At 42.8% G+C, this 18,844-nt stretch overlaps 1 protein-coding gene across 1 annotated transcript; it reads right to left on the bottom strand.

Moving 5' to 3' along the window:
* Positions 1–2,374: 2,374 nt before the first annotated feature.
* Positions 2,375–14,082, bottom strand: Prdx3 (peroxiredoxin 3). The gene is made up of 7 exons (XM_005085353.4): positions 13,928–14,082; positions 12,622–12,757; positions 10,607–10,748; positions 9,622–9,757; positions 7,239–7,342; positions 3,184–3,349; positions 2,375–2,983 (listed from the first exon to the last, which is right to left on the bottom strand). The coding sequence occupies exons 1-7, from the start codon at positions 13,961–13,963 to the stop codon at positions 2,930–2,932; spliced, it is 774 nt and encodes a 257-aa protein (XP_005085410.1). The 5' UTR covers positions 13,964–14,082; the 3' UTR covers positions 2,375–2,929.
* Positions 14,083–18,844: the final 4,762 nt, after the last annotated feature.

Here is an 18,844-nt window from a genome sequence, read left to right as displayed (position 1 = left end):
AGTTTGCCCTGATGAGGTTTTGTTCAGTGTTTTCTTTTTTTTTTTTTTTTTTTCTTTTTTTTTTCGAGACAGGGTTTCTCTGTGGCTTTGGAGGCTGCCCTGGAACTAGCTCTTGTAGACCAGGCTGGCCTCGAACTCACAGAGATCCGCCTGCCTCTGCCTCCCGAGTGCTGGGATTAAAGGCGTGCGCCACGAACGCCCGGCCAGTGTTTTCTTAATATGCTCACAATTCCTTTTTGCTACAGTAATGTATATTGTGTGCCATTGTATGCTGGTGTTATGTAATTTGCGTTTTTATTTTATGGTGGTTACAATTGTGAGATTGCCTTGAGTGTCTGTAAGTGAGTATTATAGTTCAGGAGGGAAAGAAATCCTGACATGTTAGAAAGTTAGGCTATACCTGGATCTGCAAAGGGACAGCTCTAGAGCTGCAATAGGACAGCTCTGGAGGGAAAGCCATCCTGACTTACTGGGAAATCATGCTATACATGAAGCTGGGATACAATGGGGAATGGTCACCTTGAAGGATGTAGCAACCCTGTTCCTTTCCTTGAGGGAGTCATTACCGCTGAGCTCTGCTCAACTCCCCTGACGGAATGCTCTATCAGAGCTATTCATTTCTTCTGCAGCCCAAGATGTTACTTCTTCACTTTGCTAAAGGGGGAAGCCCCTGCAGAAATGTAGCAATCTTCCCTGGCTCCTAAGGGTGTTACCCAGCAGATGTAACTGTTTCTTGTTTTTTTTTTTTTTTTTTTTTTTTTTTTTTGGTTTATCGAGACAGGGTTTCTCTGTATTGTTTTGGAGGCTGTCCTGGAACTCACTCTGTAGACCAGGCTGGCCTCAAACTCACAGGCTGCCTCTGCCACCTGAGTGCTGGGATTAATGGTATGTGCCACCAACTGTTTCTTGTTTTTTTTTTTTTTCCTGCTCAATACCCCTCCCCCCCAAGGGAACATTTTTTTTGTTGTTGTTTTCTGCTCAGCCCCTCTAAGGGAACGTCTTAGCAAAGGTTCTTCTTTTTTTCTGTGTTGGCAATAGCAGATCTTCACCAAAAACTCTTTTAAGAGATCTATTAGGGAAGGTGTTAGCTAGGAGAGTGGCTGTCTCTGCAAGTGTGGGAAAGGACAGCCTGCAACTGAACAGGCAGAGGGGCTTATATAGGACTTCTTAGGGGCAGAGTTTTGCCAGGGAGATGTTTTGCTCAGGCATTGGTTAGTTTTCCTGTTCAGGGATTGGTTGGTTTAGTTGGTAGAGGCAGAATTGGCTCTGGTTTCAGGGCCAAACTGTTTCTTTCACTGGCTCTTTTTAGCCTTTTGGCTATATTTTCAAAGCTAAGGTATATTTCTCTCACTGGCTCTGGTTCTAGGACCAAAGTGTGTTTCTTTGGCACTGGTTTCAGAGTTTGGGTCCTGGGTTCAGGGTTTAAGTGATTCTTTTACTGGCTTGGGTTTCAGATCCAGGGTGTGTTTCTTCCACTGGCTCTGGTTTCAGGGCCAGGGTGGGTTTCTTTGGCTGGCCCTTTTACCCTCCAGTCTCAAATGAAACTATTGGGACTGAAAGACTACAGGGACTTTAATTTGAACTAAATGCATTTTGCATTATGATGTGGGCACATGCCTGTAGGAGGCAGGGAGTGTGAAATGTGGTGATTTGAATGAGAAGACTCCCATCATATATCTGAATGCTTGGTTCCCAGTCAGTGAACTGATTGGAAGATTTCTATTGCTTGTGTGTGGATCAGATGTAAGCTCTCATCTCTGTTCCAGTGCCATGACTGCCTGCTGCTATGCAGGTCATGAACTAATCCTATGGAACCATGAATCTTAAATTAAATTCTTTCTTTTGTAAGTTGTCTTGGTCATATGTTTTGTCACAGCAACAGAAAAGTCACTAAGACACTTACTAACCCCTTTTTCTACATATTTTCTCTCATTTGGTTCACATAAAAACCCCAAGATAGATACAATTATCTTCATTTGACAGATGAGAAAACAGTCCCAGTCTCTTCTCCCTAAGGTTTTCCTAAAAACCCTACTCAGAACTCTGTTCCAACTCTGAAACTACCTGATTTCTTCTCTCTATTATTGGGTTTTTCCTTTAGAATCATGAGTAGGAAGATGAGGGTGTTTTTAATTCACTCCAATGCCTCCAAATGCCAACCTGGCACATTTTTGGCATTCCAGGAGCTACTAAAATAACAGGTGAAAGTTTAGTTATCAGTCTTGCCTGCTAAATTTTAGTTTCCTGAAAGTGGAGCCAGCATTATCCTACATGGCTTCAGAGCAAAATGCCCAGTAAATATTTGTTGATCTAAGTCATTAAAGGATGAAGAGTGCCCCAGAATAAATTGACCAAACATTTAATGATGCCAAAATTGCAAATATTTTAATGTTTATTTTTATACTATACTTTACATCCAGCACTTGAGGATAATGATTATGGTTTTAAAGATGCAATCACCAGATTAGACACAATCCTTCATGATTATACCTCATCAATACCTATGGACACTATAAGTTAAGGAATATAATAAGAAAAATAATGGGGAAATTCAGTTTAATACACAAGAATTCAAGATGAAATTTCAAGACTTTGATCAGAAGCTTTTAGTGCTAGTTCTATGTGCTACTGCACTGTAAACCAAAGTTCAGAGCAGGCTAAGGACATGATCTAAGAAATGGGGGACCAAGCATTCTGTAGCAATCAGTTAGCCATCAAGAAGTCCCTAGTAAGGACAACTATGGAAGCAGCTACCCATCTTTAGAGAGCCTAAGCCTGCCTTAAAAAACAAAGCCGGTGAGGCAGCACTCATATACAAGCATGATGAGGATTTGCCATCTATAAATAATCTCCAGGTCGTTGAAAGTATTGCAGCTGTGGCTCTTTTCTGGCATGAGAAGCTTTGGGTGAACATCAGTCATGGGATGACCTATTGATGGACCTTCTCAAAGTACTCTTTGGAAGCTGTTGGACTTGGCTTGATCTGAAAATAATAATTACATTAGGTAAGAGAGACTTCATGATAGTAGCTCAGAGCTCCAGTTTTAAACTAAAATTTCTTCACTTTTGAAGATTAGCCTATTTTTTCCACCCATACTCAGCTAGCACCTCTGTAGGCTCCCCTGATAAGATTATCCTCAAGACTTGAAATTGGGGCCTGGCGCTTTGAGGAAAACAACATACCGTAGGGGACTCTGGTGTCCAGTTGGCAGGGCAGACTTCTCCATGTGTCTCTACAAACTGAAACGCCTTCACCAAACGGAGGGTTTCTTCCACACTGCGGCCCACTGGGAGGTCATTGACACTCAGGTGCTTGATAACACCATTAGGATCAATAATGAAGAGGCCTCTGCACAGAATTTTTACTCATTAGTGTTAATAGGACTAGAGCCAACAACTCTCATTTCTATCCTTTTACATCTTTGATTCTCTTTTAATAAATTCAATAAGCTGTCAAATGCTTAAAAATGGGAATTTTAGGGACTGAAGAGACTGCTTAGCAATTAATAGCTTCTACTGTCTATCCAGAGGATCTGAGTTCAGTTTGTAGAACCCATGTAGGGCAGGCTGTAACTCCTGCACCAGGGGACCTGACATCTTCTTATGGCCTCCAAGAGCAAGTCTACAAGCATGCACATGCTTTCACATAATCACACACACATGATTAAAATTAAATCTTGGGGCTGGAGAGATGGCTCAGTGGTTAAGAATACTAGCTGGTTGAGCCGGGCGTTGATTGCCCACACCCTTAGTCCCAGCACTTGGGAGGCAGAGGCAGGTGGATCTCTGTGAGTTCAATACCAGCCTGGTCTACAAGAGCTAGTTCCAGGACAGCCTCCAAAGCCACAGAGAAACCCTGTCTCAAAACAAACAAACAAATAAAATACTAGCTAGTCTTCCAAAGATCCTGAGTTCAATTCCAAGCAACCAGCTTACAACTATCTGTAATGAGGTCTGGTACCCTCTTCTGGCCTGCAGGGATACATGCAGACAGAACACTGTGTGTGTGTGTGTGTGTGTGTGTGTGTGTGTGTGTGTGTGTGTGTGTGTGTGTGTGTGTGTGATCTTTAAAAAAATCAACTTGGAATTATTATTATACAAAGTTTGTCACCTTTTAGTAACAACAAATGCTTTGGAATGCCAGGCCACCAGGTAAAGCACACGTTATGGGAACATTGCAAAACTGTACCTCCAATGTGATGTATCTAAAAGGAATAAACTAGAAACAGTAAAGACCTTTATTCAGTGATCTAGCAGGCATTCTTTAGAATCCTGTATCAGACTCTGGTAAAATAACTACACATATGTAAGAGGAGGAGACTATGTTACCTACATCCAGTGAATATTTAAAAAGTTCTCTTTTATTTATTTATTTGTGTATTTGTGTGTTGTGTATGCATTCACGCAAATACCTAAGAAGTCCAGAAAGTGATGGATTCCCTGGAATGGGAGTTTCAGGTGGCTGTAAACGAAACATTGTGGGCCCTGAAAATTGAACTCTGTCCTCTACAACAGTAGTAGTAAGTATCCATAACTGCTGAGTCATCTTTTATTTTTTCACCCACTCTCTATTTAGACCAGGCTGGCCTAGAACTCACAGAGATCTGCTTTTCTATGCCCCCAGAGTGATGGGATTAAAGGCGTATACCACCATACCAAGCTTCATAATCCTTCTTAAAGAGATACAAGGACTTCAAAAGTGTCAACTACATAATGAAAAAGTAAAGTACAGAGGGGCTTCTGTCTAAATGTTTGGAATATAAGCTTTGTGCCTGATCTCTAAGGGAGTTAGCCGTAGTCTCTAGAAAGAAGTAGAAGCAGACCAAGGAAGGAGAAAGGCCCACAGACTCTGGAGTCTAGAGAGACTAACTTATCAACTAGACTCAGCTTTCTATACTGTTAGCCCCAAAATCAGAAGATCTGCGGTGTGGTAATTTGAATGTAATTCATCCCCATAAATTCATTGGGAGTGGCACTATTAGAAGGTGTGGCTTGTTGTAGAAGGTATGGCCTTGTTGGATGGAGTGTGTCACTGTGGGGGTGGGCGTTGAGGCCTCATATGCTCCAGCTACATCCAGCATCTCAGCTCACTTCTGCCTTTGCTGCTTTTTTTTTTTCCTTTTTTTTTTTGGGGGGGGGGTTTCGAGACAGGGTTTCTCTGTGGCTTTGGAGGCTGTCCTGGAACTAACTCTTGTAGACCAGGCTGGTCTCGAACTCAGAGATCTGCCTGCCTCTGCCTCCCGAGTGCTGGGATTAAAGGCATGAGCCACCAACGCCCTCAGCTCACTTCTGAGTTCAAGCAGATAAACAGATTAAGACATGGGATAAAGGGAGAGGTAACCTCAGGGCAAGATCCCACCCAGATAAATTTCCACCTTGTGAAAAGGAAAGGGTGTGGTGGCACATGTCTTTAATCCCAGTATTCCAGAGGCAGATGCTGATGGATTCTAAGTTTGAGGCCAGCCTGGTCTACAGATCCAGTTTCAGGACAGCCAAGCTTAGGCAGTGAAAGAAACCACCTAAAACAGAAAGTTGATAAAGATGTAACTGGATGAGAGGGTCATGCTCCAATCTGAGTAAGCAGCAAAACTTGGTAGCTTTGGCCCCATGATTCCAGTTTTAAGGATAGAATAAAAGGGTAATGGAATCTGCCTCCATGACTAAGGAAAGCCACCAAGGTTAGGCATGTGTCAGGATTAGCCATTATTGAAGGACTCCTGGACTGTTAAAGAGAATGGATCAGTGGGACCATCAAGACATTGTCATCCTTTCCTAAAAGGAGACCAAGGTAGTGAACTGAGCACACATCTTGGTCATTTCTGGAAGACTTGCAACCCTCACAGAAGCTATTTCATCAGTGCTTAAGTAGACAAAAAAAGAAAAGGCTTTTACAGGGAACAGGGAGGTGGCTCAGACGCTAAGAGAACTTGTTACTACTGCAGAGGAATTAGGTTAGATTCCCAACATCCACATGTTAGTTAACAACACTTTATAACTCTAGTTCTGGGGGATATGACCTTCAAGGGTGGTGCTTGCACATAGTGCATAGACATACATGCGCACAAAACATGCCCATACACATAAAGTAAGTTTGTGATGTCTATTCTTAGATGTCAACCTGACTATATCTGGAATTAATTAAAACCCAAATGGCTGGGCACACTTGTGAGGCATTTTTTTTCCCTCCTTCCTTCCTTCCTTCCTTCCTTCCTTCCTTCCTTCCTTCCTTCCTTCCTTCCTTCCTTTCTTTCTTTCTTTCTTTCTTTCTTTCTTTCGACAGATTTCTCTGTGCCCTGGCTGTCCAGGACCTTACTCTGTAGACCAGGCTGACTCCAAACCACTTGTGAGGCATTTTTTTCCTTCCTTCCTTCCTTCCTTCCTTCCTTCCTTCCTTCCTTCCTTCCTTCCTTCCTTTCTTTCTTTCTTCAGATTTCTCTGTGCCCTGGCTGTCCAGGACCTTACTCTGTAGACCAGGCTGACTCCAAACCCAGAGATCCACCTGCCTCAGCCTCCAGAGTGCTGGGATTACATGTGTGCCCCCCCCAATTTTTCCTAATTAAATCATTTGAAGTGGGAAGATCCACTTCTAGTTCATATGTTTGAAATGGGAAGATACACCTTCAACCCTTATAACTGGCAGCCTAAATAAGGGACACAAAGGGAAGCTTGCTCTCTTTGCCTGCTTGCTGTCACTCTTGATATCGAGTCAATTCCTTCCCTGGCATTAGAGCCAATTCTTGGAGATTCTGGAGTATACTGAAGACCAGCTGAGACATCCAGCCTCACGGACTGAACTACTACTGGATTCTTGGACCTTTCATTGGTAGACAGCCATTGTTATACCAGTTAGACTACAGCCTATGAGACAATCTAATAAAGCTCCTATATATAAAGTAACACACCAACACACTTAGTATAAATTAAAGGGAAAAAAAGCTTCTTTTCTGACAATGTTTTACCATCCAGGTATCATATCTGTGGTTCATGCCCACAATCCTAGCACTAAGGAAGTAGAACCAGAATGAGTGCAAATTCAAGGATAGCCTGGAGCTATACATCCAAATTCTGTCTCAAAGAATCTAAGCCATCAATGGAAAACCAAACTCGTATCCCTTCCTGAGAGTTTTTACCAAAACTGACAAGCAAAAATGCTTCACTAGAGTCTTCATAAATCCTCAAGAATCAGGATGACACTAAAATATGCAAAAACCATCCCATCTCTAAGGAACACCTCTTACCTGAGTGCAATGCCAGCACCTTCCAAGAGCACTCCGTAGTCTCTGGATATCTGCTTGGTTAAATCTGACAAGAGCGTGATGTTCATGTGGCCCAAGCCACCATTCTAATAAAAAGGCAAACAGGACAGGTTTTCTTAGGTGATCAGAAAAGGTCTGAACTATGTACCAATGTTTAAAACTAACAACAACGGAGGTTAAGTAACAGTAAATGCACACAAGGGAGTTCTGTTTAACTTCCCTCCTGCAACCTGCCTAAAGTACATACAATTATATCTGACATTATGTTTTTTAAAAAAATTTTATTTTTATTTTATGCATCTGAGTGTTTTACCTGCATACCACAGGCATGCAGTGTCTGAAGAGGCCGGGAGAGGGCATCGGATGCCCTGGAACTGAAGTTAAAACAGTTTTGAGCTCCCTTATGGATGTTGGGAACTGAACCTGGGTCCTCTTGAAGAACAGCAGTGTTCTTAACTGATGAGCCACCTCTCCAGTCCCTATTCCCTTTTATTAATTGACGTGTATGGGTGTGGGGAGCGTGTGCACATATGTGGAGGTGAGAGGTCAACTTTGTGGAGTTGCTCTCTTCTTTACTTTATGTGGGCGCCAGTGAATTCAGGTGGTAATGTTTGCTCAGCAAGTACTTTCCCTGCTGAGCCACCTCAGTGGCCCACATCCATTATTTTAAAAGACTTGAAGCTCAAAAAAACTAAGTACTTTTTCTTCAGGACACTGCTATAAAGAGACTGATTGACCTTTCTTTATCTTTTTGAGACAGGGTCTCATGTAGCCAGACTGGCCTCCAATTTATTATGTAGCCAATGATGATCTTTTTTTCTTGTTTTAAAAAGATTTATTTATTTTATGTGTACAAGTATTTTGCCTGCACGCACCACATGCATGCTGCTTGCTTGGTGCCATGAATCCCCTGGAACTGGAGTTACAGACAGCTGTGAGCTGCCATGTGGGTGCTGGGAATTGAACCCAGGTCCTCTGGAAGAACAGCAACCAGTGTTCTTAATCGCTGAGCCATCTCTCCAGCCTGCCAATGATGATCTTAAACTTTTTATCTTCTTACCTCTACCTCTGGAACGCTGGGATCACAGGCTATGCTAACCCACCCAGTTTATACGGTACTGGGGACCAAACCCAAGGCTTCTTGCACATTAAGGAAAAGCTCTGCGCACACCCTGCTCTCTTTTTCCAATTGTTAAAGCAGCTGTTGAAGTGAAAACTAATTTCTCAAATATAATAATGAAGGAGTCATTAGTGTTAGTCCTGGGTCATACCTAGTGAAATTCTGAATGTTTTTCCTAGCATAATTCTAGGCAACATCACAAAGAATAGTACAGCAAGCTACTATTGGTTCAAAGTACAGGCCTAAGAGGAGGCAATAGACTGTAGCCATGTCCCTTGTCTCACTGAGCCTGTCCCCATTACTATTTGAACCTTGGAAAATATACATGGAATGAGCAGTGAAGATACATACAGTGTCCAGGGAATTGTTACTACCATAGTTTACAGACTGCTGATAGGCAAGGATCTACAACGGCCTACTTCAGGAGAATATGGCTCACCTGGTACAGAGCTTATCTAGCATGCATGAAAGCCTGGATTTGGCCCCCAGGAAGGCATAAACCAGGTTATGATCCTAGCACTTGGAAGGTGGAGACTACAGGATCAGAAGCTCAAGATCATCTGAGCTAATATATCCAGTCAGTTAAGAGGCCAGCCTGAAACACATGAGACACTGGTTTTGAAAGGAAGAAGGAAGCGGCGGGTGAGGCAAGAAACTCACTTCAGACTGGCTATACTTTGACAACCTCTAGGCTTTGCCTTAAATCTCTTTTGTTAGCACAGGGGACGGGGTAGCTGGGGAATGAGGAAGAGACACTGGTCAATGATTAGATAAAAATAAGTTTTGTTCTTCTGTAAAATAGATGACTACAGTTAGAACATACTGTATTTTTCAAACTAGCTAAAAGAGGATGTTTGTTTGTTTGTTTGTTTGTTTTGAGACAGGGTCTCACCACGTGGCTCTGACTGCCCTGGAACTCACTAGGTAGACCATGTTAGCTTAAAACCTACAAAGTTTCTCCTGCCTCTGCCTTCTGAGTGCTGGAATTAAAGGTATGAACCAGCCTGCCCAATTAAAAAAGGATTTTGAATGTCACAGCTGCAAAGAAATGATTGAGGAAACAGTACTGAATGAATAGCCTGATTTGATCCTTGTACAATGTACACATGCATCAAAACATCACATTGTATCTCATAAATATACACAATGTTTTTTATTGTGTGGTCTATATTATCTATGATTTAGAAATGAAACCAAAAGAGAATGAAATAAAACCAAGTAGAGGTGACTTGTCAACCAACCTACCTTCCTTGGTGTATTGATCCAGGCAAGATGGCTAAAGTGGGAATCCACTGAAACTGCCACTACTTCACAGTTCACATCATGAAATTCGTTGGCTTTGTCACTGAAAGCAACTATTTCTGTAGGACACACAAATGTGCTTGGGAGAAAAAGAAAGTTTCATCAGATCATGCAAAGACAAAAATTTAAGACATAAACATTAAGTTGTGAAAAGGGTGAAATGGGCTGGGCTGGTGGCACACACCTTCAATCCCAGAACTCAAAGGCAGAGGCAAGAGGATATTTGTCTGTTCAGGTCTGCTTGGTCTACAAATAAATACAATGCTGCTCCCCTCCCAAAAAGAGTAAGCTTCCTTCTTTCTAGTTGCTGGGCATGGTGGTGTGCACTGGGGAGGCAGAGGCAGGCATATCCATATCTCTGTGAGTTTGAAGCCAGCCAGGTCTACAGTGATTCCCAAGACAGCTGGGGTTATGTAGAGATATCCTGCCTCAATCAATCAATCAATCAATCAATCAATCAATCAATCAATCAATTCTGCATGGGGTTGGGGAGCACACATTTGAAGACTTAAAAAACAAACAAAAAAAGATCCTTTATGAAAAACATTTCTTATACTACTTTCTAATTTTCCAACCAGACTAGTATATAGTTTAAACTGACTTAGAGAACCATTAACCAAAATCATGTAATACAGAACTGTATTAAAGGTTGAGAGCATAATCCAGTGATAAAGCACTTGCCTAGTATGCATAAGGCCTGGGGTTTGATCCCCAGGACCACAAGAAAAACTAACAAAACCATATTAAAACTCCTCCATTACAAGTAAGGTCATTTTCTCCTTTAAGCTCAATACACAAGCGACAGATAGCCACGGCCAGTAAACAAAAATCAGAAAGAATCTTCCTCTTCACTAGAAGAGGAATTCCATTGTAGGTTAGAAACCAACACCAGCTCTCAGGACATAAAGCATTATAAAATCACACTTACAAATCCAAAGGGTAGAAGAAAAGCACCAAGTATTTCCCCTTAAAGTCTTCGAGACTCAGTTCTTTGAACTCTCCATTGACAACAGCAGTACCCTTAAAATAGGGTGCATGCTGTGTGACAGCAGGGGTGTGGAATGAGGAACCTAAAAAAGACCACACACCTGTATGTAGCTTGTCATCCACCACATTAAGCACTGCAAGATTTTATTTAAACTCCTTTCGTTGAAACTTATCAAATAAATTTATTACTTATCACGACTGGTGATATGTTATTAATACAACTCAGTGAGATGGTTCACTTTAATTGTACATCTTAGGTACAGTGATTTTCTCTTCAGCACAGTTCTAAATTAAACACAAATCCAACTCAGTGGTAGGCAGAAGTGTCTTTGTGATGGAAGACATCCTATGGTATTGCTCCTCAGAAGCCATCTACCCCTTTTTTATTTTTAAAATAACATTTTCTTTCTTTTAGAGTATCATAAACTTAGAGCTCACCAAGTAGGCCAGCTGGACATATTACCAAGTGAATACTACTATGTCTCATTATCTGTGAGTTCTGAAGGTCAAACTTGAGTCCTTGTGCTAGCTTACTGACTGGTTTAGCTATCATTCCAGCCCTGAAGAAAAATTTTTAAAAAGAATGAAAAACAGAAAGAAGAAATGAAATGCCTGGGGAATGAAAAGGAGGAAGGCAAAAGAAAGCAAAGTCAGAGCCAGGCTTAAAAAGACCCTCAGTAGGATGCGCAGAGGTAGCGCATACCTTTAATCCCAGCACTCCAGAGGCGGAGGCAGGGAGATCTCTGCAAGTTTGAGGTCAGCCTTGTATACAGAGTGATTTTCCAGGACAGCCAAGACTACACAGAGAAACCCTGTCTCAAAAAAACCAACCAAAAAAATACAAACAAAAAAAAAAAAACCCAAAGCATAGTATCAACCAGCAGGGTTACCTCAGTAGAGAGAATGGAGCCTGGGAGGCTCTGATACAGGAAGACAGCTGGTTTCAGGAAGATTAGGCTATCAGGAGGGTAAGACTGATGTAAGGCAATGACCATAGTTATCTCAGTGAGAGGCACTGAGGTGCGGCAGATAGAATATGAAGAACAGATGCAGGACGTGTTTCAAAGCTGGGGTGGGGTGGGGTACATGTGTAGCTCAGTGGGGTTCTGTGTATTCATTTTATCCAGTGTTTTTTTTTTAAATTACCAAGTTGTTGTAATTTAGTATTTTAGAGGGATATCCTTTATTAAGTGTATTATACAAATACTTTTTCCTAGATTATAGCTTTTCCCACTTTCCTTTTCCTTACTTCCTTCCTTTCATTCTTTCTGTTTGTTTTGTTTACAGGCAGGGTCTCACACCAAGAAGGCCCTATTGGCCTGGAACTTATTAGATAGCCCATGCTGGCCTTGAACTTGTGTCGATCCCCCCCCCCTTTCTGCCTCCCCACTGCTGAGGTTACAGGTGTGCACTAACCATGTCTGACCCTTTTCTTTTCTCCTCTATCTGAAACAGAGCCTTCCTATACAAACCAGGCTGGTCTAGAACCCGTGTTGATACACTAGCCTCCTGCCTCAGCCACCTAAGTCCTGGAATTTCAATTGTGTACGGCAATGCCTGGCTTTCTCCATTTTTCTTTTCATTTTCCTTTTTTCTTTTTTTCTTTAATCCACCGAGACAGAGTTTCTCTGTAGTCCTGGCTGTCCTGAAACTCACTCTATAGACCAGCCTGGTCTTGAATCCAGAGATCCACTTGCCTCTGCCTCCTGAGTGCTGGGATTAAAGGAGTGTGCCAACACCACCAGCTTTCATTCATTTTCTTCATGCTCCTTAAAAGTAGATCTTAAATTTTTGACACTGTTCCTAAACAATTCCTTATGGATCTGGCCACCTCTACACATTCTCATACTGCATTTTTAAAGGCTCTGAAGACAAGTCTCATGCATGGCCAAGGTCCAGAGTTTCGGACATGGGTTCCCTTTGCCTGGTTGCAACTACAAACACAGTAACACTTACTGGTGCTAAAGGCAAACTTTGCTTGGGTAGAGGCAGACCACAGTTTATCATTCAAGCCGGTTCTTCTAGAAGCAACAGGCCTAAGAACTGCTGAGGCAGAAATACCCCGGGAAACGGCACTCACATGCTGAGCAACCTGGAAAGAGAAATGCTTTTTATTAGGAAGACTTTCTGGAAGGGTGACGAACATCTGACCTTGCTGCTGTGGCCCTTTGTCAATGGTGGCCTCAGCTGTCCGTTTTCCCTCTGAAACAAATACCAAATCAAATTAAAAGCAAAGTCCCCCCCCCCCTTTTTTTTCTTCCTGAAACATCGAAAAGCTGAGGGTATCGTAGGAACACAGCCTCAAGAATAAAAATCTACAGATGACTCCAAAAAATTCAGGAAGGCTGGGCCAGGCTGAGCAGTTAGGTAAGTGTCCCCTACCCCCCATCTGCTGCACATGTGGCCACATCAAGGTTTTTCTCTGAAAAAGCCCCTTCCAGGCTCTCAGTCGAGCAAAGGAGTAGGGTAAAGTTCATGCCCTGGGAGAGTTTGGCCCGAGCTCAACGGAAGTGTTTGCTCAACGTACAGCATGGCTCCAGGAGGCCGAGATGAGAAAGGAGGGGGGTTGATGGTTGGCAAGAGGATAGTAGGCTGCAGCCACCAGAGAATAGCAAACAGGGGAGAGTCCAGCCTGAGTGTGGGAGTAGGAATCGGCTCTGTTCACACTTGGATTTAAGTGTGAGCCCGCAGCCTCGTTTTAAGATGTGGCATCACCCCTACCATGGTAAACAGGTTCAGAAATGAGAATTTTCAAGCCAGGCATTGGTGGTGCATACCTTTAATCCCAGCACTTGGGAGGCAGAGGCAAGTGAATCTCTGTGAGTTCGTGGTCTACAGAGTGAGCTCCAGGACATGGGCTAGGGCTACAAAGACTGGGGGGTGGGGGAGAGAGGGAGGACGAGAGGGAGATAGAAGTCACTTGCCCAAGGTCATATTTGGTGACAGACCTTAGAACTCGGGACCCAAGACGCTGGCCTACAAAGACAGATCTGAGTGCTTTAGTGCGTGGAGAAGCAACAAGGGGACGGTTGACTCCAAGGGCGCCGAGTCCGGGAGCGTACACCCGCTGGGGCTAGGGGAAAAGGCTGTCCTGCGCAGGCGCTGGGGCCTTGCGGACACAGGAGGCCTTTGATGCATGAGCTAAGGGCGCCCTCCTAGACGCGTCAGTGGCGAGCAGACCCAGGAGGGCGCGATCCGGGCCCGGAAGCAGGTCCCAGAGTCGCAGCTGTGCCATGCGTCTGCCTTGCTGGCAGCCACTCACCGAGGACCAAAGCAACCTCCCCGCAGCAGCCGCCATCTTCAGTGCACGCGGGAGGCACGGGAGACGGAGAAGACTGCAAGCAGCTGGTCCACGCTGGGTGTGTGTCTTCTACGTAGGACGTGGTTTCTGAGCCGGGCTTCCCGTCTTGGGGCGGGGCCTCCTGAGCGAGGCTGGGCTTACGGGGTGGAGCTGAGGCGGGAGAGGTGTGGTTTAGAGTAGAGATCCGAGAAGCACCCCTTCCTGCTCAGGGCCATAGTCCTTCTTGGCCTCCAGAGTACCTGAATTCTTGTTTTCTTATTTGTTGTGCCAACCTATAATGATCTAGTGAAAGCTATGAAGCCGATACTTATGTCTACATTTCCTATTGATTTTGTTTTCTTAAACTTTGTGTGGTGGAAACTTTCTGTAAGAGAATCCAGTTCCCTTTCTACCTCAGGTGGAATCTTCTGGGTTCTGCATTAAATGGAACGAATTTAGTTGTTGAGTTCTTTAATAAGCTAAGAGACTTAGAGACATCAAGGCTTAGTGTGCTTGTAAACATTTGGGATTGTGTGGGGACTTCCATATGGGCCTCTCCTCAAAATTGGGATAATTGGGGCACATTTCAAATCAATTTATTTTGTTAACAGATACTAAGTACTGAGTGGAGGACACGTTTTTTGTTTTTTGTTTTTTTTTTTGTTTTTTTTTTTTTTGTTTTTTCGAGACAGGGTTTCTCTATGGCTTTGGAGGCTGTCCTGGAACTAGCTCTTGTAGACCAGGCTGGCCTTGAACTCACAGAGATCCGCCTGCCTCTGCCTCTCAAGTGCTGGGATTAAAGGCGTGCGCCACCAACGCCCGGCCGAGGACACGGTTTTTGAAGTAGCACATCAAACACAGGATATAATTCACGTGGTATTCACAGCAAATGCCATCTCTAAGCTGGTATTTTCTAAGCACTGCTCTGTTATTTAGTTTCTCAAATCTGCATATCATCTAAATATTTAGTATTTTCTTTTTTCTTTCTTGGGTTTTTTGAGATAGGGTTTCTCTGTGGCTTTGGAGGCTGTCCTGGAACTAGCTCTTGTAGACCAGGCTGGTCTGGAACTCAACAGAGATTCGCCTGCCTCTGCCTCCCGGAGTGCTGGGATTAATATTTTCTTTAAACCTGCTCATTTTAAAAAACACAAATGATCTTATTATCTGAAAAGAAATGTTAAACAGGAAAACCATACAACAGTATAAATAGAAGGTAACTGATAATAAGCACACTAAGGCAAAATACTGCCAAGTTTCCGCTAGATACCTCCTGAAAGTCTGAGTTTTGTTAAAAAGAGAGAGTTGGTCAGGGGCATTCTCTTTCAGCCTCACGGAGTACCTTGTCATTTGTTTGGCCAGAGGACTGAAATAGAATAAAAAAAAAAAACACTTTTAGTTTTCTCATGCTGAGATTTTATGTTATTTATTTTCCTCCCCACTATTCCAGAAGTATATTTCATAAAGCTGTCAAAAACAGTTCACTTGTTATTTGTAGTACCAAGAACTCTTAACAGATGTAGCTTAAGAAATATGGCTACTTCTCTGTCTTGTTTGATTTTTACATTTATTGTGTACATTCATGTGGAAGTCAAAAGACAACTTTCAGGAGTCTTCTCTCCAACCACTATTTGAGTTTCAGAGATTAAATTAAGGTGGTCAGGGTTGGCAGCAAGTACCTTTACCTGCTGAGCCACTTTGCCAACCCTGTAGACCAGGCTGGCCTCGAACTCATAGAGATATGCCTGTCTCTGCCTCCTGAGTGCTGGGATTAAAAGTGTTTACCACCACTGCCTGGCTTTTTTTTTTTTTTAATTATGAATGTAGTGTTCTGTCTGCACACCAGAAGAGGGCACAAAACCACCAGACCTCATCATTATAGATGGTTGTGAGTCATTATGTAGTTGCTGGGAATTGAACTCAGGACCTCTGGAAGAGCAGCCAGTGCTCTTAACCTCTGAGCCATGTCTCCAGCCCCCATTGAGTTAAAACCACTTTGTCTTGTTTCCTAGTTTTAAAGTTGGATGACCACAGAACTTGGTAGCAAGAGACAGCTCTGAGGACAGACGCCCAATTGGAGAGCTGTAAGTCTGAAGAGAGACTGGTTTTGGCTTTCTAGAAATTACAGACATGTCTATAACATTGGATTGGAAGGCCAGTGCAGCTCCACCCTTCTTCATTAAAGCCTGATCCACAGGGAGGTAGGGATTTAAATAGCTACCGAGGATGGCTTAACTAGTACCCTTCAGGACTCTGAGAGAGCAGAAAGTTATCTATATTGGTGCTTCTTATACTTTTCCACTTGGCTCCTTTTTGCCCATGAAATCTTTAGGTAACATGGGTATAAAGGCATATAAAGCTATATAAACCAAATATTTACTAATAAAAATCATAAAGAAGTTTCTTATTCATGTTTCAAAGCTGCCATTAGTTATTAAGACATTATGATTTATCACCTTCACATCTTCTGGTGAGGACTGAGTATTGTAGCTCAGATGGCAGAGTGCTTGCCTCACACATGCAAAACTCTGGGTTCCTTTTCTTTTTTCAAGAAAGGGTTTCTTTGTATAGTCCTGGCTGCCCTGGAACTTACTCTATAGATCATGCTAGCCTTGAACTCATACAGATCTGCCTACCTCTGGAGTACGGGGATTAAAGGCATGTGCCACCACTGCCCAGCAATCTTTCCACAATAAATCTTTTTTTTTTTTTTTTTTTTTTTTGAGACAGGGTTTCTCTGTATTGTTTTGGAGGCTGTCCTGGAACTCACTCTGTAGACCAGTCTGGCCTCGAACTCAGAGATCCGCCCCGCCTGCCTCTGCCTCCTGCCTCCTGAGTGCTGGGATTAAAGGCGTGTGCCACCAATGCCAAGCTTCCACAATAAATCTTACTCCACAGAGTTTGTCGTCCAACTTGCTTTCCTGCTGGTGAAGGAAGTTGCCTGTACTCCCTGCAGTGCTTGGCAAATTAGTAAACATTGAAAGAAGAGACTAAAAAATGTAATGTCTAATTCCAGCTGTTTCCTGAGGACCTGAAAGCTGAGAGTCCTTAAGGATGAGGACTTCAACTCTAGTAGGATCCAGAAAGCTTATGTAATTATTGAGGCACAAGGAATATATACTTTAGAATGAAGATAGACCATGGTCTTCCAGAATAGCAGATTTCTGTTTAAAAAACTCTAAACCAATAGTTTTATCCATGGGAGATAGGGATTCCCCTGGAAGAATAAGAGTCCTTGTTTCTTTTGCATTTTTAGTGTAGATGATCCTGTGTGTAGTTTGTCAGCTTTTGTCTTTCCCATTCCTTGCATCCTCACAGGAACTTCATTTAGATTTCCATTCTTGCTCTCATCTTAGCTGGCTGTCAACAATTCCCTAATTAGTTACTGAAACTTAATAGATGACCTTTTCTTAAAACAAACCAGTTTTTCAAGGGGGACTATGAGTTATTATTGCAGCTAACTGAAAAGAATGAAACAATCCCAGTGGAATAGAAAACTCCCTAAAGTCTTAACCATTTAGTCAACTGTCCGCTTTGTCTTCTTACAAGTTCACTCTGGCAACAAAAAAGAATGTTCAGAGCCAAGTTGTAGTGTACAGCCTGTGCCAGGCAGAGATCAATGCACAAACTCTGATCTGCTTGTCAGGTTCAAATCCTAGGTTTTTTACTTACCAGTGTGTAATCCCAGGCAAATAATAACACCTCAGCTATGTTTTCTATCTCATCGGATGTTGTGTTCAAGTTGATAATCATGTCAAATAGCTAGCACAGGCCTGACCCCCTACTGGGTAAATGCTATCATTGTTTCATTCTTGCATTGGAATGTCCTAATTTCCTCACAGAGGCACAGATAACTTGACCTATAGCCATTTATTTTGTAGGAAGGTTGCATCACCCTGTAGTGGACAGAGATTTGGGCAGGCTAAGACCTATTTGCTGTGTCTATTGGGACTTGCTCCTGATGGATCTGTTTCCTGTCTATAAAATGGAGACAGGCAGGTCTTTACAGAGTTGCAAACAGGAGTGTGTCTATCTACCAGAGAGGTAAAACCCCTACTGACTTGGGCTGGTTATAAGAAAGCAGAGAGTGGTGGAGTTTACAGTTACCAGAACATTTCTACTCAGGAGGGTGGTGGTCTTTTTTTTTTTTTTTTTTTTCAGGACTGACAGAACACTGGAATCTGTCAGAAACAGATCTTCAATAGACCCATATCCGAATTTTAATCAGAATCTGCACTGTTGAAAGATCTCTAGGACTGGTAAGCACAGCAAGTTTGTGAACAGGTTACTATGTGAAAGCATTCAAATTCTTTCTTTTCTTTTTTTTTTTGGTTTTTCAAGACAGGGTTTCTCTGTGGCGTTGGAAGCTGTCCTGGAACTAGCTCTGTAGACCAGGCTGGCCTGGAACTCACAGAGATTCGCCTGCCTCTGCCTCCCGAGTGCTGGGATTAAAGACGTGCGCCACCAACGCCTGGCTTCAAATTACTTCTTAAAAAATGTTATAGAGCTAGGTAGTGATGACAAACACCTTTAATCCTCGTAGTTGGGAAGCAGAAGTAGGCAGATCTCTGTAAATTCAAGGTCAGCTTGGTCTACAGAGCTAGTTCTAGGACAGTCAGGGTTACACAAAGAAACTATAAGAAAAACAAAACAAAAACCAAACCAAAATGTGATGGAGATGAAGAGATGGCTCTTGGTTAACAGCACCTGCTGCTCTTTTAGAAAACTCAGGCAGCAAGACTAGGAGCTCCAGGACAGCCTGGGTTTTGTGAGACCCCCATTTAAAAAAGACATAGTGAAAACAATGTCATTGAAATAATCAAATGTTGGGTTGCATCAGGCCTAGATGCCTGACAAATAGCCACTGTAGTTGGCTACAGTGATGCCCACTTTTAAGAGTTT

Source organism: Mesocricetus auratus, unplaced genomic scaffold (assembly GCF_017639785.1).
Source record: "Mesocricetus auratus isolate SY011 unplaced genomic scaffold, BCM_Maur_2.0 Super-Scaffold_4256, whole genome shotgun sequence".
Classification (NCBI taxonomy): domain Eukaryota; kingdom Metazoa; phylum Chordata; class Mammalia; order Rodentia; family Cricetidae; genus Mesocricetus; species Mesocricetus auratus.
The sequence above is the reverse complement of the archived record's forward strand: the minus strand, read 5'-3'. Positions and strand labels throughout refer to the sequence as shown.